Source organism: Metopolophium dirhodum, chromosome 6, assembly GCF_019925205.1.
Source record: "Metopolophium dirhodum isolate CAU chromosome 6, ASM1992520v1, whole genome shotgun sequence".
NCBI lineage: Eukaryota > Metazoa > Arthropoda > Insecta > Hemiptera > Aphididae > Metopolophium > Metopolophium dirhodum.
This window is the reverse complement of record NC_083565.1, coordinates 17,618,557-17,642,910: the sequence shown is the minus strand read 5'-3', so window position 1 is coordinate 17,642,910 and position 24,354 is coordinate 17,618,557. Positions and strand designations below refer to the sequence as shown.

At 29.0% G+C, this 24,354-nt stretch overlaps 2 protein-coding genes across 2 annotated transcripts; one reads left to right on the top strand and one right to left on the bottom strand.

Moving 5' to 3' along the window:
* Positions 1–501: 501 nt before the first annotated feature.
* LOC132946900 (pre-mRNA-splicing factor ATP-dependent RNA helicase PRP16) lies at positions 502–8,889 on the top strand. The gene is made up of 18 exons (XM_061017015.1): positions 502–741; positions 826–961; positions 1,021–1,184; positions 1,248–1,404; positions 2,706–2,887; positions 3,067–3,281; positions 3,361–4,110; positions 4,184–4,330; positions 4,416–4,626; positions 4,710–4,928; positions 5,406–5,565; positions 5,640–5,790; positions 5,858–6,029; positions 6,092–6,233; positions 6,303–6,463; positions 6,543–6,697; positions 8,400–8,614; positions 8,696–8,889. Exons 1-18 carry the CDS (start codon positions 585–587, stop codon positions 8,772–8,774), a joined length of 3,573 nt encoding a protein of 1,190 aa, XP_060872998.1. The 5' UTR covers positions 502–584; the 3' UTR covers positions 8,775–8,889.
* A 5,668-nt stretch (positions 8,890–14,557) lies between these two features.
* Positions 14,558–23,798, bottom strand: LOC132946778 (zinc finger protein 883-like). Its single transcript, XM_061016848.1, has 5 exons — positions 23,268–23,798; positions 22,053–22,152; positions 18,397–18,445; positions 17,663–18,204; positions 14,558–17,587 (listed from the first exon to the last, which is right to left on the bottom strand). Exons 2-5 carry the CDS (start codon positions 22,148–22,150, stop codon positions 16,216–16,218), a joined length of 2,061 nt encoding a protein of 686 aa, XP_060872831.1. The 5' UTR covers positions 22,151–22,152; positions 23,268–23,798; the 3' UTR covers positions 14,558–16,215.
* Positions 23,799–24,354: the final 556 nt, after the last annotated feature.

Below are 24,354 nucleotides of genomic sequence, written 5' to 3'. Positions count from 1 at the left end.
CCTAAATGCGTAATTAACAATAACAATAATTATAGGTATTAATTGTGACATAGGTAACTCAAAACCAATGTAAGAAATCTAACAAAAATTAAACTGACTTCCATGGGGTTCGAAATGTATTTGTAATGCTTGTTTTACAGCAGTTTCGAGTTTCGACATAGTCTTCACGTGGATTTTTGCTGAACATAACTTCAACAGGGAAAGTTCGACCAGCAATGTTAAATATTGGTAGGTACTTACATTACAAAAAACAAAGACAATTTAGAAGCATCCGTTGTAGCTGATGTGACAATCAATTTGAGGTCTGTACGTCTAGTAACTACCGCTAGAAAGTGTTAAATAGGTACCTAAACAAGAAAAAGGTAAAAACCAGTAATTTTTATCATTGGAATACGTTGACATTGGAACAAAAGATAGTGATCCCAAAAACGCTTATTGTTTCTTTTGATAAGCAGGCAGCAGCATTGCACAATCCATGATAAATGATAATGGTTACGTTTATCTTAGTCCGTGCTCTTTACGCTTTACGTTTTAAAATTTGAATTTCATACTATATGTAATAGTACATTTAATGTAATTTAAAAATGTCTGATGACGAAGACGGTGTACATAAGTTGTCCGGGTATAATAATACTGAAGGTGGTCTGATCATTAAAAAAAAACCAAAACCTGCTGAACAGTTTGAGTTTAAAATACCTGACGTACCGAAAGGTTCATTGCTTGGGTTGGACAAATTGGCTGGTAAGTGGTCTATGGACTGTTACGGTATAACTTTAGAAATTATTTGCCCGACAAATTCCATTACAAATGTATAACAATTTTTAGCTCAAAAACGATTAGAAAGAGAATTGGAGAAATCGAAGAAATCAACTTTACATTCCTATACAGATAATGACGATGAAGGACAAGATGTTGAAGAGACAAATTTAAAAAACAATCCGAAACATAAAAACAAAAGCCGGTAAGAATTAGTGACTTAACAATTAGTTATGCAGTAAATATTAATTTTATAATGCATAGACATTATCGATCTGCCCATGAAGAAACTCCAACATACACTGGAGGGTTATCAAAACAAGCAATAGAAAAACAAGAAAAATTGAAAAAATCCTATAACCGTGGTGTACATTACTCAACTTCAGATTCTAAAGATAAGCGAAATCGTCATCGTGAGAGGAGGAGTAGTAAGTAATTATTGTTTAATAAATATTTTAAAGTTAAATTATCACATTATACTTCTTTTGTAGGTGACAAAAGTGACAAATGGAATCGGCGAAATGAACCATATTATAAAAAACAAGAAAGAAGTGGTAACCGTGATCATAGATCCAGTAGAACACCATCTTATAGAAGTAAAGATGAACCTTTGACTCCTAATGTCAGACTTCGAGATACACCATCTAGGTGAGTGTTATATTACAATCTTCAATTAGGGGTGAGGGGGGCCCTTTTAGATTTTAAAAATTTTCTTAGTATTTAGTCAGTTTTCTGTGACTGAATTGATAACATAAATATATTAATACAATATTATATGTTGTTACTAAATTATTAATGCATACCTATGAATACTAATTACTAATAATAAGTGAAATGGTTACATTTTTATAAACTTATATTATTGTTTTTTGTCTACGTAGTACATTCATTTTTATGAACAAGTTATGAGCATTTTAAATTTTTAAACTTTTTGTTAATTTTAAAATACTCATAATTTGTTTTAAAATTAAAGGCCTATATGAGACCCTAAATAATATTCTTACCTTTAATTTTGATAACTGGTCACTATAATATTTAAAATAACAGATTAAAAAAATGTATTATTTTAAACATAAAATGGTTGGTGGCGGACTCTACACAATAACACATATGGGTATGATGTATTCTTAAAACATACTTATAAAAATAAATATCTGGTCTGTTGCTGTTTTTAGTTCTACCTAACTATAAATATGACTAATGCGAGTAACGTACGCAACTTACCAATGTAATGTGATCTACTACAGCTGAAATATACGTATTATTAGGATGATTATAATGCTTATTATTTTGAACTTCTTATACCTACATTTTATCTTTATTTATCTATCAGTATTAATGTCATAAAATCTATTATAGCAACAGTTTAGTTGGTTTAGTATCATTTTTTATCACTTGGAGAATTTTGTGAATCTAGAACCTGGTGCTAATACTCAAATAATTTAAAGCCTTTGGAGGGCTTTCAGATTAAAAATATTTAAAAGGACACTTCATTTGCATGTATTTATTCTGTCTAACATGTACATTAGCAAATCTAAATACTGGATTCTTATTACAGCAGTACTTAGCTTACTTAAATTAAGTTATATAAAAAAATAACTACTTCAAGTACTTGTGCTTTATTAACGTGTGTCGTAAAGTGCTGTCCATTGTGTGTGTTATTTCAGTTACTCATGGAAAAATAGGATGATAAAACGTGTGATTGACTATAAAGAAGTGGTAAAATTTGTTTTCCCATACAAATAATACAAAAATGTTTGTCATGGTTTAAGTAAAATTAAATATTGCAACCCAAGTACTTAATTTAATTTTAAAATGCATTTTTTATTTCAATATTAAAATAACTTCCAACTAACAGTTTTCATTTATAATTATTTTTATACGTTTTCAAAATAGAGTCAAGTGATTTGTTATTTTGTACAAAATGATAACAATCTCTTATTTTTCAGAACTACTTGGGATGAAGATGATCATAATATGTCTTCATATAAATCATCAACTTGGGACATGCCAACTCCGAAATCAAGTATTGATGATGATCCTACTAGAACTCCTAGATTTACACCTGCATATAAGTATAACAAGTGGGATAGTAATCGTGCTTCAGGAGCTACACCTAAACCTGGAAAAGGTATAATTCAAATGATTAGATGTTCTTATTCAAATTAACAATAAATAAATCATCTATATAATATTTTAATTTGATACCGTTATTATAATTAGTTATTTGTTGTAATATTGTTTGGTGATTATTGTGAAAAAGTATGACATTATATTAAATTAAGGCCAGTAAATTGTATTTAATTTCAGAAAATGATCTATTGTGGGCTAGTGAAACAGATCGTGATGAATGGGAAGAAGCCCAAAACAGATTAGATAGGCAGTGGTATAATTTAGATGAAGGTGTTGATGAAACTAATAATCCATTTAGTGATGTTAGTGAATCATATGCCAAAAAAAAGGAACAACAATTAGCTCAGAGTAAAAAGAAACGAATGTCTGCACAACAAAGGCAAATTAATAAAGTATGTAAAATACTATTAATAAACAATTTAAATTGTCAGTTTTATTAATTTATTAATACTTGTATATTATAAATTTTAGGACAATGAACTGTGGGAACGCAATCGTATGTTGACCAGTGGTGTAGTAGTTTCTGTTGATATAGACGAGGACTTTGATGAAGACAATGAAGCCAGAGTTCATCTATTGGTACATAATATTGTACCTCCATTTTTGGACGGCCGTATTGTATTCACTAAACAACCTGAGCCTGTTATACCAGTTAAAGATCCAACTTCTGATATAGCAATAGTTGCCAGAAAAGGTTCAATGTTGGTACGGACATTCAGGGAACAAAAAGAACGGAAACGTGCCCAAAAGAAACATTGGGAAGTAGCTGGCACTGCTATAGGAAACATAATGGGAGTAAAAAAAAAAGAAGACGATAAAGATGAACGAATCGATGAAGAAGGAGAAACTGATTACAAAACTGATCAACAATTTGCCGAACATATTAAGAACACACCAGAAGCCAGTAGTGATTTTGCTAGAAAGAAAACATATGCACAGCAGAGACAGTACTTGCCAGTGTTTGCAGCCAGACAAGAGCTGTTAAATATCATCAGGGAGAATAACATTGTCATTGTTATTGGTGAAACTGGAAGTGGTAAGACCACTCAACTTACGCAATATCTCCATGAAGAAGGATACAGCAAGTTTGGTATGATTGGCTGTACACAACCGAGAAGAGTTGCTGCCATGTCAGTGGCCAAACGAGTTTCAGATGAAATGAACACCAAACTTGGAGATGAAGTAGGATACGCTATTCGTTTTGAAGATTGTACTTCAGAGGTAAAATTAAAATATTTAAAATTGATAATGCAACACATTCTAACGTATCAGTTATCAATATATATTTTTTCAGAAAACTGTAATAAAATATATGACTGATGGTATTTTACTCCGGGAGTCACTAAGAGACCCAGACTTAGATAATTACAGTTGTGTTATCATGGACGAAGCTCACGAGCGATCATTGAATACGGATGTTCTTTTTGGTCTCCTAAGAGAAGTAATAATCATAAATATTATACATTTAAAGGTTAAAACTCGCTATGTAGTCTTATATAAATTTAAACACATTTAACATTTTCTAGGTAGTTACTAGACGTACAGATCTCAAATTGATTGTCACATCAGCTACAATGGACGCTACTAAATTTTCTTTGTTTTTTGGTAATGTACCAACATTTAACATTGCTGGTCGAACTTTCCCTGTTGAAGTTATGTTCAGCAAAAATCCATGCGAAGACTATGTTGAAGCTGCCGTAAAACAAGCATTACAAATACATTTACAACCTCATGATGGTCAGTTTAATTTTTGTTAGATATCTTACATTGGTTTTGAGTTATGTCACAATTAATACCTAATTATTGTTATTGTTAATTAGGCGATATATTAATATTCATGCCCGGTCAAGAGGATATTGAAGTAACGTGTGAAACTCTAGCTGAAAGATTAAACGAAATAGCCGATGCCCCTCAATTATTAGTACTCCCAATTTACTCACAATTGCCTTCAGATTTACAAGCTAAAATATTTCAAAAGTCTAGTGATGGATTACGAAAATGTGTTGTTGCTACTAATATTGCAGAAACATCATTGACAGGTAAAGTTATATATTTACTAACATGCAACTAACATTTTATGTATAATAAACTTATTTTTGTTACCTTAATATATAAATTAAATTTACAATACTCTATACATATTTAAAAACTTTCAAAAGTTAATGTCTTTAAAAGCAGTGTTTAGAGTACATAGACCTTTATGATTTATACTTTATACTAATAAGGAATAACAACACCCCACATAAATATTTCTTTAGGTTACCCTTTTTGTAAATGTACATTAAAACCCAACCTTGTGGTATTAGACAATAAAATAGTATTTACTATTAATTAATGTTTAAATCTACTGTAAATACACCCAATTTATTTTTATTGTTATTTCAATAATAATTATATTATTATTATAATACTACCTTATTATTAATTTAATTAATAATTTGATAGTATTTTTTATATATCATCTTGTATTTTAAATTTCATTATCATAATCCCTAACCTTTTTTGTTTTATTACAGTTGATGGAATTAAATTTGTTGTTGATACTGGTTACTGTAAAATGAAAGTTTATAATCCTCGAATTGGTATGGATGCATTGCAAATTTATCCTATCAGTCAAGCAAATGCTAATCAAAGAAGTGGTAGAGCTGGTCGTACAGGTCCTGGGCAATGTTTCCGGTATATAAACTTTTGTGAAATAATTGAATATAAGTTTTTTAGTTGTCAATAAATATTTGTATTTAACTTTTAAGATTATACACCGAAAGGCAATATAAAGATGATTTACTTATGGGTACAGTTCCTGAAATCCAAAGAACCAATCTAGCCAATACAGTGTTATTACTGAAATCATTAGGAGTTCAAGACTTACTCCAGTTTCATTTTATGGACCCTCCTCCACAAGTAATATAGTTTTATAACAGTAAATAAATTATAATGGTTCTTACTAATTCGACATTATATGTTTTAGGACAACATTTTAAATTCTTTATACCAATTGTGGGTACTAGGAGCCCTAGACAATACAGGAGAATTGACATCGCTTGGACGTCAAATGGCTGAATTTCCATTAGATCCTCCTCAGTGTAAGATGTTAATAGTGTCATCGGCGATGAACTGCACAGCTGATGTGCTGATAATTGGTAACAAATAATTATAATAAAGTTAACACAGTTAATATAAACAAGTAATTATTGTTTTATAGTTTCCATGTTATCTGTGCCTTCAATTTTCTACCGACCAAAAGGCCGAGAAGAAGATTCTGACAATGTCAGAGAAAAATTTCAAGTTCCCGAATCTGACCATTTAACAATGTTGAATGTTTATAATCAATGGAAGCAGAATAGGTATTTTATCAGATGTATTATTTATTGTACTATAGACTACATAATTTATATTTAAATATGTTTATACAGTTATTCAGCATCATGGTGTAACGAACATTTTATTCACATAAAAGCTATGCGTAAAGTTCGTGAAGTGAGACAACAACTTAAAGACATAATGGTTCAACAGAAAATAGAAATTATATCCTGTGGTACGGATTGGGATATTATACGCAAATGTATATGTTCAGGCAAGTGATTCAAAATAGTGTATTTTATTTTTATAAATTGTACATTGTATTTATTTGGTGTAATTTGTTTTTCCTATAGCTTACTTCCACCAAGCTGCAAGATTAAAAGGTATTGGTGAATATGTAAATTGTCGTACGGGTATGCCTTGTCATTTACATCCCACATCAGCTCTTTTTGGCATGGGCTTCACTCCTGACTATGTTGTATATCATGAACTCATAATGACTTCAAAGGTAAATACTATACGCTTCCTTTGCACATAAACATTATAAAACCTTGTGATAAAGTCCAACATCAACTTAATAGAAGTATAGATACAATATTTATGTATAAACTATAAGGTGATTTTTTCAAAGCGTGCTCCCCGATTTTTATGTTTAAACTAGTTGATCCTGCACACTTAGTTGCTCGTACAAAATGGTAACTCTTAATAAAATTATTGTTGTTCAACTCCTTTTGGGTGAAATACTGATACTATCCGTGATGACTGATAAGGTTTATAATCATAACACAGTTATCTAGATAACCGTGAACAAAGTGTATATCTTAAACCGTGGTATTGATCAATACACCTTGCCGTGAATCATAATATATATGTGATAAGGATATGGATCATACCACGGTTTAATGTATATGTACAACCGTGGATCATACAAAAAAATTTTGATAATTACTAATACGTTGTATTTACGTTTCTTTAGTCGTAGTATTTATTATTTGTTTAATTTCGTTATCGACTATCGCTTCATTCAATCAAACTTAAATTTGTTAAATTTTATTTAACGTAATTTGTTGAATTGTTATTATTACTAGTATTAGATCCGATTTCACCAACAAATCGGCCCTTAGTGTGTTATTAATCTGTTCGCACCTCACGTACGATAATATATTAGTATTAGGTATTTAATTACAAATATGCCGACTAAAGTGTACAAACGAAGAATTAAAAATAAAGAAAAGTACTTGAAAAAAAAAAGAAAGTTAGTGGTAAACTGATAAAATAAATTTACCAAAGAAACTGTTTGACAATTTTCTAAAAAATTGGTGATATCACAACAAATCAAACTGTGTAAAAAAATAGCCAAGTTAAATGAACAAAATTACAAAAGTCATTAGAAATTCATAATAATTTATTACCGAGTAAAAAATTATTGAAACAAAATAAGTGTACTAAAATTCAATTTACTAAGCATCTATTTATGATATCACATCTTTATAGTGGTTAAATATCTGTTTTTTTTTCTTAGATGTTTTTTACATGGAGTTCGACAAAGTGTTTTTGTTGTAATAATATATTATATATGCGCTTATCTTAAGTCTTATAACATAATTATAAAATGCTTTAAGTGTGTAGTTTTATAAGATGTGATAAAATATAGTATATATTTATAAGATAAAGTATACGAGCGATTGTTATAGTAGCTGAATTGATTTTATAATATTATAAAATCGATGGTTGCTGCTATTTTAAATGTTAGCTACCATTTACTAACACTATTAATATTGTATCTTAAGTTACATTATTATAAAATAAATGTATATTCTCTATTCAAAATTAACTTTACTTGGCTTAAATGTATGTTTAATGTATTTATTTTTTCTAATTACTTATACTTTTGTTTCTAAAGAAAACAGAAAAAAAAATTATTGTATTTTTTAGTTGATGGTAAATAAATATAATATTTTACAAATTTGGGTCGATTAAACAAAATTGTACTGGACAGCTACTATAAACTCCTCTCGTAGTAATTCTACTTTACTCGAGCCTTATATAGTTACATCACATCTTTTAAAACTTCACTTAGGTCACTTGATTTTTTTTATTTACCTAGTTAGTTTTTACATTAAATAATAAAATATTTTTGTTTAAATAATATGTGTCAATTGGATCTTATTTTCTAATATATCAACATACTTTCAATTATTATACTATAGGAATATATGCAAACAGTAACTGCTGTGGATGGTCACTGGTTAGCTGAGTTGGGTCCTATGTTCTTTACCGTTAAGGAAACTGGCAAATCCGGTTCAGCAAAACGACAAACCATGGAAACATTACAAGAAATGGAAGGATCTATGAGAATAGCACAAGAAGAAATGAAAGCTCGAAAGCTCGAAGAAGAGCGTAAACAATTGGCCAGTATCAGAAAGTAAACATATCACATTAATAATTATCATTAATATGTTATAAAATTTGAAAAACTTATGATTTTTTTTCTTCCGATTTATAGAGTGGAAATCATTACTCCGGGTAAATGGGAACCTGGTACCCCAACACTTCGTCGCAAACAAGGAAATCTGGGGTTATAGCAGTCTTTTATAGAAATTAAATTTAACAATTCAAAATATATATATGTTTGTATACTATGGACAAAAACTAAAATACATGCCCATGTATTATAAAATATACATTTATAAATTTATATATTGCTTACTTAATTTAAATATTTGAGACTCTTTGTAATTTATCTTATAACTTTAAAAGTGGTCCAAACCAAATCCCTGAAATGGTTTATAAAAAGTGTTATTACTAGTGTAGCATCGAGTCGCTCAAAAAAAGAAGAAAACTACACGATGTGACTTGGTTGTACAAATTACTTAAGAAGCCTCGCTACTGCCGTCAATTTTAGCTAGAAAGACCTAAAGTATTGACAAAATTAAAGTTGGTTAACATTGTCCTATTTTGATTCTGAAAAAAAATTTGAATTTGCTAGAAAATTGTCTATAGATCCTTTTCGAAGCACTTTGTAAAAATTTTTATATTATTGTGAACTGTAATAAAAAACTTGAAAATATGAACTTTTTTGAATCATAATTGAAATTTAAATTAATATTAAAAACGGAAAATGTTTCGTACGATCTATAGACATTTTTCTGCTGAATTCAAATATTTTTTCAGAATCAAAATCAGACAACGTTAATTAACTTTAACTTTGTCAAAACAAATGTATGTTTTTTTTAGATTTGTGTTGTAAAATTTTAATGGTTATCGATTTATTGATATGTGCATGCGTGTACGAGGAAGATACCCGCATTTAATTTTACTCACACTAATAATCATTTACAACTAACACACAGATCCCGGGCGGCTATGACAAGATTATAAATTGCCTAAATGTTGCTCCTTAAATAATGAACGTAGCGAGGCTCTTTAATTCGTTAATTATAATATGTCCTGAATAAATTAGTCAAATACCTTTAAACGTCCCTCAAACTAATACTCGTGTAGTCGTGCGTCAAAAACAGTTTATACACCTACTTATATCGTCAAAATTATAGTCTATTCACTCCGATCAACAGAATGTTGAACTCAGGTATTTCAATAAAACCCTTTAATTTTTCCATGATAACTTCTAAATTTTTAAAAAAAACTGTTCTGAGCCCAAATAATTGGGCGTATACTAATTGATAAATAAAAATAAAACATATTATTTACATCGTTCAGAAATGAGTTGCACAATTATCAAAATTAACCTCTAATTTACCCCTATCAAAATTTGACTATTAGAGTGCGTTCATTCCAAAAATCTTTTCTTTTTTTTTTAAATAAACAATCTACAAGAGATAAGTTTATCATGAAACACTCACTATTTCAAAAAGTATTAATGTTTATGAAAATATTTTTTGTTATAGTTTCAAGTTGTTAAAAAACAACGTTTTTATTAAAAAATCATATTTTTAAATATTTTTTAAGTTTTTACTTTTTTGAATGACAACATAGAGTTTGAATTTCATATTCTAAAGCAGAATATTTTTCTAAGTATTTTACATTAGGAAAAATGCGAATATTTTCACAAAATCGATTTTGGTTTTTAGTGTGAATCTTAAAAAAATAACCGTAGATACGTCATGATATGTTCACTGAATGCTCATATTAGAAATTGCTATGCACTATAACATTTTCAAATGTTGTGCCTCTTTTTGAGGTAAATTATTTCGAGTTCAAAATGTATTAACATTTTTCTATTTATGATGTAAAATGTAATACAAGATTTCCTATATTCAACATAAAAAATTGGGTAAGTGGAACTCGCTCTGCTGTACAGTACAGTAGGTTACAAGTGGGTGACTTTAATGGATGCACTATAAGTATTCCCAGTGAATTCCCACTTTACCGTTCACTCAGAGGCGGATCTAGGAGGGGGAGGGGGTTCAGGAGGTCAGCTGACCCACAGTTAATATTTGGTGATCAAATTGGCCTCTTTTCAGATCTTGGATAGTTGGACACTTGGACCCTCGGATAAACACACATACAGTATAAATCAATTCTTTTGTTTTATATACCTAGTACACAACTACACAAGTATGGATTTCTAATCTGATTTTAATAAGTGACCCCTTAAAATGTCCAGACCCACAGTTTCCTAACTCTGGATCCGCCCCTGGCTATTAACTTCGGAATCCAATTTTAGTTGTATAGCCCGATTTCGACCGTGAAAAAATTTAAAAAAATACAAAGTTAATACACAAGTGTATCTTGGTTTTGGTGTACCTACCTATCTCATTTCACTGCAGGCAAATTTGCGTCGATTTGCTAATTAAATTCAATTTCAAACTCAACTTAACAATTCATTGGTGGTGGATTGGATGTGCTATTGCCGCTTGTTATAAATCGAACGTGGTTCGAACTACTCTTTAAAATGTCCTGATATCTACTAGAAAAATTTTAAATTATCACAAAATCAGTTTACCTAGTAGTTTTTGAGTACCTATACATTATCTACAAATATACATTAAACTCTCATATTTGTTTTAAGATATAATTTTTTATTCGAAACCATAAACGTGACGATTTGATGAATTCTTTTACTTTATCCACCCGAGTAACTATAATAGCAAATATTTATAGGTATAAATTATATAAAAAAATTAATATATTTTTTTAGCTGTAACCAATAACAACTATTTATAAACAAAAATGCCCATCGTTAATCTTAAAATCCCTGTTTAATCACCTCTCCGGGTTGGGCCTATACCGAGTTCAATTGTAAATCTATACCCCCCCTCCCCCGAAATTTCTTCATAATGTCTTATTTGTAAACAAATATCAAAACATAAATTCAATAAAATTACAATTTACATGTTTGGGACCCCCCCCCCCCCACAAAAAAAAAAATTTCTGGATACGGCATCGATTATGTACATATATTTTAAATATTTATTTGTATTTTTTGTAGATACATTTTACGAGTTTTTACGTAATTTTTGATATTTTCAACTACTTTGTCATGAAATTATTATTATATATTATACAATTAATATTTATACGTATAATAGGTATATTTAAATATGCGCATCACGTTGCGTCACATAGTTTAACATATCTTTTGTGACACATATAAATTGACTATATGCGTACGGGCATCAGTGCATAATATAAGTGCATCGTGCATGCATCATGTTTGTGTCTATAAGTGCCACGAATTAATATATCTTAATTCGTGGAAAGTTCCTACTAAGACTTAGTGGTATCAAACAAGCGGACCGTTATAAATATTTATTTCTACAAACATTTTTGATTTTTTTTTTTTTTAATATTTTATATTTGACATTCACATTTGTAATAGGAATTTTCCATAAGAATTTAATTAAATCATGGTTATCACAATGCGTCAATGCGATAACAATAATCTATAAAGATCAATGTTATAATACGGATGCCTGTTGTAGGTACCTAATCAGTACGTGACTCGTGAGTGTAGTCTGTGTGCGTTACCTACTCGTTCATATTATCCATGTAAAATTGCAATCTGTTCTACATTTGACACCCAGAAATTCTTGTGCAAATATGGACAGTTTGGTACAAAATAAGAGATATCAAGTAGCAATAGTGCAGCACTGCAGCTAGAAAATAAAAATAAATTATTATTTGACAATAAATCAATATACACGACACTGTACAATTTACATTCTAGCGAAACCACAGCCGTCCTAGCTAGGGCACCCGTAGTCATACGATACCTTATAGAACGCGTCTTCAGGTTGTGGATAGGAGGACGGGCGGTGTTGCCGGTCGGGTGGCACGTGAATAACTAATAACGTACCACAAACTGAGCTGTCGGCCAAAATATGATCTGGGAGGGCCCAAAGTCGATTTGAAGGTGCGTGTAAGTTTACGGATAGGATTCAGGCGCAGTGACCATAAGGCATAGATATTATACAACATCTGGGCAATCTAGCAATGTCTAGGCAGTGCACATAAAACAATTAGTGTTACTCAAATAATTTTAAGAGACCTACCCCTCATAATACCGTTATACCGACCTATTTTTTCATCTATCAATACCCACCCACCCTGCATATTTAAGGTGTTGCCCGATCAACACTTGGACCCTGTTACACGCCACTGGCGACAACCGTGGCGAACCGTCCGTTATGACGGCATGGATGGGATTATTCTCGTCCACTCACCCCTGTGGCTCATAAGTCATAACTATAGTGCTCACAGCTTAGTGCTAATACACGGTCCACAGTTGTACCGATGTATGCCATTAAACCTCGGACGACCTGTACAATTATGTCTTTGTCATTATTATAATCAATAAAAGAAATATTCTTTATTTTATATGAATAAGTATTAAAATGAGTAAAAAAAAAGGTGTTGTGCCCGCGAACCTTTGACGAAAATATATATGGCTTGTTGGCAGGGGCGTATTAACATATTTCCCGTGTGCAGGTAGGCCAGTGAAAAATTGCCTCACTAATAACTAAAACGATAATATAATATATTGCACTAACTGAATTATCATTTAATTTGCTACTATAAAATATATATTAATTAGGTAAGTAGGTATGCAAAACAAATTTTATTTAATTACTGAATACTGGATGCTAAAAATTTGTCGCTGTTGGATAAACGGAAATTTTTACGCAAAATCAGTTTTCGACAAAATCGATTTTAGTTTTTGGTGTAACTCTAAAACGAATGACTGTAGATACATGACATTTTCACTGGTTGTTTATATTAGCATTTTATATACGATATACCTACACGATAACATTTACAAAAAAATTTGAATTGTTTAAGTACATTTTCAGTTTTGATTTTTTTTCTATGAATGTCAATACAATTTTATTTGTTGGGTAAAAAAGCTTGAACATTTAATACAAGGATCCTGATATAGGTTATGTTGAAATATCAAAAATCCAGTCTCAATTTTTTTTATAAGCATTTAAAGTTCAAATCTTGACAAAACACGTAAAAATCACAAACATTTTCAAACTATTTTTGGTTAGAAATTCATAAAAAATTTTTATTTTTAAATCTAAGATTTGAAAATGTAATACAAGATTCCTCATCATACTTTTATCAAAAAAAAAAATGTCTACAATAAATTCAAATTAAATTTTTCTAAGTGTTTGAAGTTCATATTTTTATAACATTGGATATTCACTCGATTTTTCATGTAGCGATTTTCTTATTTTGTTGAAATTCAAAAACGAATAACTGTAGATTCATGGAAATTACACCATTTGTTTATTCTATCAATTCCCATACTTGATAGTTGATAACATTTCCAAAATATTGACTCGTTTTGAGCTGTTTACAGACGATTTCAAATTTCAATTTTTTTAGTTTTTTTTTTATAAATATAGATAAAATTTTATTTGTTGCACCAAAAAGTGTAAAAATATAATACAAGGCTCCTGATATATTGTTGCAATAACAGCTTAAAAATATTAAAAATACATAGGCAATAACTTTTTTTAATAAGCATTTAAAGTTCGATTTTTGACAAAATTGAATCATTATTTTGTCGTTAAAATTTTATAAAATGTTAAACTTTTATATCTAAGGATGGAAAATTTAAAACAAGAGGTTCCACGTAAATAGTGAATATTATATAAATTACTGTATTCACAATAATATCATAAAATATACTTAGTAATATCATGGGCCGACTGAGTCTTCGCTCAGAATCGTTTTTTCTTATGATGTTATATCATTGAATTCAAATTTAACTCCATCCATTACAGTGACCCACTTGTAACTTACTGTACAGCAGAGCAACACCCACTTGCACATCTTTTTTAACTTGGAAATAATCGTAATTTTATTTTTGTAAATCAAAGAAAAATTAAAATGCTAAAAATATAATATGCTTGTATATTACAGTCAAAACTAAAATACATGCCCACATATACTATGTCTGTAGTTGTAAACAGCTTTAACAGCTGTTAATAATTATTTAATTTACATAAAAAGTATAATATATTATATACTTTAAAAATATATATATATTTATAAATGTATATATTGCTTAGCATAATATTTACATCATTCTAAAATAAGTTGCACAATTACATACAATATATAGTTTACCTTGATTTAAGATCCGGACTATTGAAATGCGTTCAATGTGAAAATCCAGAATTAATGACTAACATTTAGGACAATATTATTGAAACTTCTGTTATACCCTTGCCACTGTACCGTATAAAAATGATCACCCCGTTAAAGGGTGACCGTCCGTTGTTTTATTATTTTTTATACATCTTTCATATTTGATTTTCATATAAAAGTAAATAATATTAATATTGGTATTGTTTACAATTAATAATATCATGGTTAATAATTAATATTTGATAATATAACACCTAAATTAACAAAAAAAATTAAGACAATTTTCTAAATATCCTTAAATACCACAAATTTTATGTTTGAAAGATTTGTTTTTGTTGTAAAAATGTAATACATGTATTCAATATAGCCAAAATTTACTCATTATAACTATTTTTCATAATATATTAAAAATAAGTTAATCATTATATGATAAGTGCGCACTGGAAATTCCACATAAAATATAGCGAAAAACCAAGAACATACTAACATGATTAAGATATAATAAAATACAATTTTATCTTAGAAGTATTTACCCTTATTTTACCATAAATAGATGATAATAATTAGTATATTATACTAAAATAACCCACACATAAAATATCAAGGTTAACAGTAACAGCGATTATGAATATTGAAATTTTATATTCAAAACAATGCTGACGGGGTTATACATTTTATACGGCTTAATGGCAAGGAGACAATAAACAAATACCCAAAAACTATTCCATCAAGTACAAATTATAATCATTTTGCACTTTAAATTAAGCTATAAGATGGGAAGAACAAGAGATATGTGCAGTGTCATAGTTTAAGTCTGTTATTTCTATACTGTAATAAGCTATTAAATATAATACTTTGATACTACTAATACAAATAATAAACATTAATATTTAAAATAAAACAATATTTACATTAAATCAAAATCTAATTACATTTGGTGTAAATATTTTAATGTCATAAAAAAATACATTATGTTGGGAACTTGTGACACTTAACATTTTTAACAATTAATTTTTTCAACAATATATATTTTATATAAAAAAAATAATTGGTTTAATATTGATTTATGAAAATTAATGAAATTCTAATTTTCTAATTATATAATCTCATTTAATAATATTATATGTTATCCGAATTAAACTATTGTTCAAATTTGAATAAGTTTTTAAATTTATAAACAATATTTAAAGTTAATTAAAAACTATAAAGCAACAATGAATTACAATTATTTACCAGTTTTATAAAACAATTCCATATTTACATAGAAACTAATAATTATCTACACTTCATATCATATTCACCACAAGAAACTGTAAATGATCAATAGTTAATGAGGCTATTATACAGTTTACTCATAATAATGATAGAGAGTGAACATGTTCATTTTTATCCAAATTTATCTACGTGTTATGCATCAGCATGTACTACACTGTGTTTTTTCAAATACTCTTGATTGAGGAATGATTTACCACATTGGTGGCAAACAGCGGATGAGAAATTTACACGATCATGTGTTGCATAATGACGTCTCAATGAAGCTAATTTTAAAAAAGACTTGTTGCAAACGGTGCACTCGAAAGGCTTTACACCTGAATGTATCATCACATGATTCTTAAGATGAGATGTACTCTTGAATCTCTTTAGACAAATGTCACAACGGTGAGGTCGTGATTCAGTATGAGAAGCCTTATGTGCAATCAAAAACGACTCTTGAATGAATGTTTTGTTGCACACGTCACACCTGTGTACTGATCTGTGATTCGAATGCATGATGGCATGCTCCTGTAAGTGAAGTGCATGATTAAACGTAGCACCACATTCTTTGCATGAGTACTTAGGTTCAGCTTGCCCACTATTGTTGGTACAATTTCCAGAGATTATATGTTCATTGAGTTGTTCGTATGAGAAAAAGGAGATGCAACACGATGGACATTGATGTTGCAAAGCGAGTTTTTGATCATCTTTAGAGTGGGTCAATGAATGTTTTTTCAAATTTGACGAGTCGGCAAAGGCCAAGCCACATACATCACATGCAAAAGGACGACAACCAGTATGTGTAAGCATATGACGTTTGACGTCTGATGGACGGGTGAATCCTTTATTACAAATACGACAGGGGAATGGTTTTCGACCTGTATGAGTTATCATATGAGCTTTAAGGTTACTTTGATTTGTGAATGTAGCTTCACATTTAACACATGAAAATGGCTTTTCTCTAGAGTGTACCAATTTATGCCTCTGTAATTCTGAAGGTTTGCTAAACGCTTTATCACAAGATGTACACGGATATGGCAACCCCCCATTATGAATCATTGAATGCACTTTTAAATTGTAATTAGTAATAAAAGACATAGAACAAACTTGACATACAAATGGACGTTCACCAGTATGAATCATCATGTGGCGTTCTAAATCAGATGGTCGTCTAAATGATTTTTCACACATAGTACACGGATGTGGTTTTGCTTTAGAACTAGCTATTAAGTGCCCACACAAATTACTAGAATAGGTAAATGTCATGTTACAAGTTTTACAGTGCAATGGTCGTTCACCAGTGTGTACGCTTGAATGTCGTTGCAGGCAAGATGGCTTTAGAAAACTCTTATCACATTCAGTGCATGTATACACAGCACTCCCAGTATGTTTCATGATGTGAAGTTTTAAATCGCTTTTATTTGCCACGGACACACCACATTGATCACAAACAAAAGGAGGATTTTCTGTATGAATTGTCATATGGCGAAACAATCGGTAACTCGAAGGGAATTTCTTATCACATCTAAGGAAAAAAAACACAATTTATAATATAGCAACACTAAAAATGTATAAGATATATTTTAAATAAAAAACATACTTTTGACAAGTGTGTAGTTTCTGACGAGAGTGTATTTGAGCATGTTCTTTTAAAGATTCATCATCAGGAAAAACTAATCCACAAACTTCACAATGATGTAACTTGATATTACGATGATTAACCAAATGTGCACTCAATGCATTTGCCTTATCAAATTTTTCTCCACAAACAGTACACAAAAATTTACAATCAATATTTTGACCATCATCATGAGACACCTCGTGAGATTTTAAGGCATTAACATCTGAAAATCGTTTGCCACATTTTTGACATTGTAGTTCATCCATAGGGTTAGGTCGCATAAGACTTTGACAGTTTGCCACAGCTTCATTGGCCATGTCAATTGCAATATTCTTTTCTTCGGCAATATAAATTTCTGTTGTACCATCTTGATTAGATAAATCCACATTTTCAATTTTTAGATTATTTATTTGGATTTGTCCAGATACATTTATTGCTTCTTGACCATTGATTATTTTTGCTAAACTTTCTACAGTCATAGTCCCCACTTCTTCTTGATCCAACAATAGATGGGCTAAATCCTATCATTTGAAAACAACTTTTATTAGAACATAATTACTTTAATAGTATTAAATTAAGATTAAAATGTTATTATAGATAGGTACTTTTAAAATGCATAGCAATACAAATAAAAAATTTTATGGATTAAAGTACATAAAATTAAAAATAATCAACTAATAAAGCTAATACAAAGTAAAAAATGAAATACTTACTCCATTTAATCCTTGAACAAATATTCCATATCCAATGTTTTCATGCACCCTGAAACATTAATACATATGAGCTTCAATAGGAATTTAATGTTTATATTCATTTTTATAAATTTTACTCATTATAATAACTAGGAATAACTTATCAACAATCATTAAATTTAAATTTAGAACAAGATTAAAAAAGTAATTGACATTGACTAGGTATAGTATTATAGTGACATATAATAATATATTATACCTACATTAAGTATGGTTAAGTAATTTTATAATAGGTACTAATTATTTTAGTTGGTTATTATTATCAATTATCTTTAAAAATTTAATGTGTGATTAATACTTAAAATTTAGTAACTATAAACAATATTAAAATACTTATTTGTTCACATTAGTTTTAATACAAAAAGTATCTAACAATGAGAATAATATTTTAAAACTAGATAGGTAAATGTAATTAAATGTTCAATACAGAAACCTTAATTTTCTATCTTAACTGAAACAAATATTTTATTATAATATTTTATTCTGTGAAATTATCAAGAACCTTACCAGAACCCTTTTTAAATTTTCTTGGAAACCTGAACCGGAATCAATATATTGGTACCTATATATTTATTTTAATTTTTTTTTTTTTTTAAATATTAGTTATTAATTTAGCCTATTAAGCTATTTTATTTATGTAGGTAATAATAATTGATTATACACGAGTTATAAATATTCTATAAAATCTCTGTAAAGCTATAAAATATGAGGAGCGGTTACCAAATTGTTAATATTATATAGGTAAGTTGTTATTTTCCCATTCGTAAGCCATTGTCATGATAATTTTCCGATCGTTTAGGATGTTAACGCTTAGTGATATATTTTATGAGTGCCTAATAAAATGATTATTCGAACAGTCATAAATATGCACCCGTATAAGACGTTATCAGATTATGAAATATACTAATAAATAATAAAAAAATGTGTTCTGTAATCAAGCAAGTGGCATTAATAAATATAAAGAAAGTCACTTGGCAACATACATATCTCACAAAAACCTAGGGTACAACTTCAATAAAATCACTTATCATAAAAACAATTGATTATTTAATTGTATCAGTGGCTATCCAACTATGACTAACTTATCGTCAACCTAGGTTTTATAAAATTTATTTTGGATGTTTTTAATTTTTATAACCAAAATAGTAAACTTACTTAAGTTCCTATAATCAATTAAGACACCTATTATTTGGTCTTATCATTTTAGATAGAAGTTTGTACTTAATTATTTTTTTATTACTTTTGAAAAAAATATATACTAATGAATACTGGTTTATACCGTAACTGTTTTATTCAGTAGCCAGTAGGTCAATTTAAAAACTGCAACCATTTTTTTTTAATGAACCTAATTGGAACCGAAATAAAAAATAAAAATTATAAAGGTTCCAAGCTCTGCCATTAGTTTATTGCTCAGTGTATATTGTACATACAAGCTTAAAAATATGTTTAGTAAAAATGTATTAATTATCTAATCAAAAAAATTAGATTAAATAGGTACTGAAATTGAATAAAATTTTAAAATACACAACATGTCTGTAATTAGATCATCCAAATAGTTTATTCTGTCAGAATAATATTTAGTTTTTTATTAATTTTACATACATTATAATATTATATTGAAATGTAATAAAACATATTGATATAGATATATCAAGAATTTCGGAATATTTCTAAAATGTAAACAATATTTATTATAAAGTGTATACACATGTTCAGGGCTCCAAATGTATTAATTTTGACGAAAACACTGGAGAAAGTATTGGCAATAAGATGAGAACTTATTGAAGATTCTAGCAGTAAAGCATAACGGTGCCAATATTTCCAGACTCGAAAAAAAAATAAGTTATCGTTATACTCTTCTTTTCATTCATACCGTGTAAATGTCACTAAAATATGTCTAAAATTCAAGACTTATTTTGGTTAGATATGTTTAACAACTGCTTGTTCTTTAGGTTCCACACTTTTAGAAAAATGTAACAGTTAAATTTAATGAATAAAAAATATTTTATTACATTTAACTATTTAAAGCTAATTTGTTATATAATTTTTGATACAAGAAATTGTATTATACGAAAAAGGGAAATGTTTTTAATTAAGAATTCAGTCTTATATCAAATTCGACAAAAGACAAGCGAAACTTATGAAATAACTGATCCCAAATTATTCTATAATTACAACAAAAAAACCAAAGAAATTAAATTAACACCAAGTTTTTGAAAACATGTAAACTGAATGACAACTGGTAAAAATAAGAAACAATAACAGAAATTCCAATGAAAATATCAAACTAGGAAATATATTTAAAACAGGAGTAATTTACACTACAATACAATACATTTTATATTGTTCAATTTAGAACATAAGATTTCTAGCTGTAAAAATTATTTGTTGTGTTTTTGAATTATTCGTAATAACCAGGGCTCGTAAGTTCATACATTTGCATATCAATCTAAAAGTCGTATCTAATGCCAGATGACATAAAAATCCATTTCAAGGTACCATGGTTAAGTGCGTGAAGTTTTATTTTGCATATTTAGATATTTTTGCCCATTATATTTATGTGTTTTTCTATTTTATTGGACATATTTAAAGTATTTTTGGATAAAATTTAATGAAAAATGCAATAATTTATATTTTTCCACTGTATAAAATATATGGGAATTATTTTAAAATTTTCAGATTTAGAATGAACGAATGACTGGATATTTATTTTATTAGATTACAATTTATTAATAGATTTTTTTTTTGGGATTACATTTAAAGAAATAAAACATAACTTTTAAAAATATGATTAGATAATTCTTGTTATTCTAAAAATGACTTATGATTTTTTCTTTTTTAATTTACATACTTTTAGTGTAAATAAATGCATATTTCTGAACTTTTTAAGGCATATTTCAATACATATTTTGACAGTTATTAATGCATAAGTGCATGCTTATTTAGGCATTTTTTAGGGCATGAACTTACAAGCCCTGATGATAATGTAATTGGAAATTTAAAAATTATTATATTCATACAAAAATAAAAATAGAATTTATCAGAAAATATGTGTGATGAAATGTTACATTTAAAAACTATTTATTATTCAACATTTCAAAGTTACACCTTTAGAACTTATAAATTCTATCGACACAAAAAATATTAGGGAACAATGTAATTGGTCTGTATCTTATAATATTCCAATAACCATAGCAGATTCAGAAATATCTTGTAGAAAATTGGGAAATTTGTAAAAATTTAACAAAGGTCTACAACTGGTTAAGAACGTTTTAACTCGCTTGTTCATCTATTCATTGAGTACACTTTAACTGTCACTATGATTATATTATTGATAAATTTGCTTATCTAAGAGCACACAAAATTCAATTTTAAAATCAGACATTTAAAATAAAAGAATTTGTAGAAATTTAATTAAATTAATATTGTATTGCAATTTATTAACTAATAGTAAATATTTATAAAATGCACATTTACAGCTTATTTTATTCAATTACATATACTAGAATACTTGGAAATGTAGATTGTAGGGATTGGGTTAAAAGTAGTATAGAGGCCTAAGATTTGATGTGGGTGGGTCTACACATGTTTATAATATAAAACAGTTAAAAATTTACCGTCGATCATCTGTAGTTTCAACAGTTGTTCCTTGGACGGTGACCAAACGTTTTTCACCAGATTTTTCTGTTACAACAATTTCCACGCTACCGTTCATTTCTGAAATTAAGAATATAGTTAGGTTAGTATTGATTAATATCAATTAATAAGCATGATAAAATCACAAAAATAAATATGAAACTGTTAAATGTTTATATAGTATAAGTATGTATAAGTTACAATTATAAACAAGAATCATTTTTTTAAAATATTCTATAAGTATTAAATTATATAGATAACTGCCTACCAACAACAATTTATTATTTACCTACTGCAGGTTGTAATAAGTTTAGAATTTCAAAATGAGAGATATTCATCACTAATACCTAATTAAGTGTTGAAAAAATAAATGTACAATTAATTAATTAGGGAATTTTAGATAGATAAAATTATGTTTGGTATTTTAAAGATCAAAAAACCATACCCAAAATAATGTGGCTACTGAAAATCAAATCGGCATTTTTCCCATGAGTGTTACATTGTACTACTACATAGGACAAGGGTTAGTGCTTACAGGATATGTCAGGTCTGTGTTTTACACACACTTTTAAGTTCCTATGTGCTTTTTACATGCATTTATAATGTGTTATCCTGATTTACACTATTAATCAAGTATAAAATGTATTAGGTACTAATACCTACAAATTAACAAATAAGTGGATTTAATTGCCCTTTTGATACTTATCTAAGAAATTTCAAATGATGTAGGTAACTGTTTTTCTTTTCAAAGTGAGACAGCACTCTTAAGTGTAATAAATTATGTCTACATCGGTGGCTCAACAGCTAATTATAATAACAAAAATATTCTGGTTACTGTATGATTAATATTTCTTATTGCCAATTTTTTTCTGTTCTCAATAGGTATCAAATCTAGAGTATAAATAAAAAATTCCAGTTTTATGAATTTGTCTCCAATGATTATGCCTAAGGAAAAATATAGGTACCTATTGTAATTTGTATGGGGATGGATAATTAGTGAAAATGAAACTTAATTGTAATGCAATGCCAATAATGAACTGAAATTCAGCAGGAATGAACAACCTGTGGATATTAATGTTAACCTCGATATTAACACATTTCTATCGTTTCAAAAAAAATGTCTCGACACTATTTTCCTTAGCCCTAAGCAACAAAACTACAGAGGACTAAATACATAATAATTAATATGTATTTACTTTCTGATATTTCGACGTCGTTTCCAAGTTAATTTTATGTTATCCGTGAGCAGATGTCTTCAAATCATCAATGTCTAGAAGGCCAACCACACATCAGATCGAATCCAATCACCGCGGTCGAACGGTTTTTTTCTCGGGCGAATGTCGATGAAATTATCACGACCGGATACACAGCGGACGGGCCTAAGCAGTAGGCTTAGGGTACGTTAATTATTGTTGTCGATGTCACGCACACTCATAAACAATAACAACAATCGTTCGATATCACGGTAATGTCAAAATGAATATACAACAAAGTTTTTCGATTTCTCCATTATTGCGTTTCGTCAACATTAATATTATTATTATTACTATTACTATTATTATTATTAATGCTGTACTCTATTCTATTTTATTATTAATAAATATAATACGATGATGATGATCAGACGATGATAGTGTTCAATAGTTCGACGAGATGATAAATGATAATATCACAAAAAACCCGACGGACAAAAAAAAAAAAACATAGAAACACCACACGATGTATATAATATGCGTGTTGTAATATTATTATTATTATTTTGGTCGGGGGGCGAACGTCTTGGCGATTGGTGTAAAAACGCAAACGGACAGGACCACTACACCCAGTGTGGCAGTGCCGCGCCACGGGTCACACCAACCCTTGTCGGTTGGCGGCACTGATTCTATTGTCCGAACGGCCGTTTCGGCGGCGGCGGCGAGTTTGAGACTTTTACTTTACCAAGGACAAACCGGTCGTCCTCAGATCGTGACGAGCTCTTTATTTTATTTTTCGTCCACCCGCGGAAAGAATTTTGAAAAATCGATTAATTTTATTTTCTCGTGATGTTCACACACCCCTCCCCCCCCACAACCATCCCCATCAACGTCCATCACATGACATAACAGCAGGCGTATAATGTAATATAATGGGGCAGAACACGCAACGGCAGACTTATAATCACGAATTACGCATTTTTTTTTTGTGTTTATCGAGCGTGTCCCTATATAATAATTAATAGTCGTAGACGGTAGTTAGTTGTACTTGGTTAGGTATAGTTGTAGTACGCTACATTACCTACTATAT

Excerpts from the sequence above, each read along its gene's own strand:
- LOC132946900 (XM_061017015.1), top strand. The coding sequence starts at position 585 with ATGTCTGATGACGAAGACGGTGTACATAAGTTGTCCGGGTATAATAAT. Across the intron at positions 4,929-5,405 it reads TGCAGAAACATCATTGACAG|TTGATGGAATTAAATTTGTT; the intron begins GTAAAGTTATAT and ends GTTTTATTACAG. Across the intron at positions 6,464-6,542 it reads ACGCAAATGTATATGTTCAG|CTTACTTCCACCAAGCTGCA; the intron begins GCAAGTGATTCA and ends TTTTTCCTATAG.
- LOC132946778 (XM_061016848.1), bottom strand. The coding sequence starts at position 22,150 with ATGAACGGTAGCGTGGAAATTGTTGTAACAGAAAAATCTGGTGAAAAA. Across the intron at positions 18,205-18,396 it reads TTGTTCAAGGATTAAATGGA|GATTTAGCCCATCTATTGTT; the intron begins GTAAGTATTTCA and ends TTCAAATGATAG. Across the intron at positions 17,588-17,662 it reads AAACTACACACTTGTCAAAA|ATGTGATAAGAAATTCCCTT; the intron begins GTATGTTTTTTA and ends TTTTTTCCTTAG.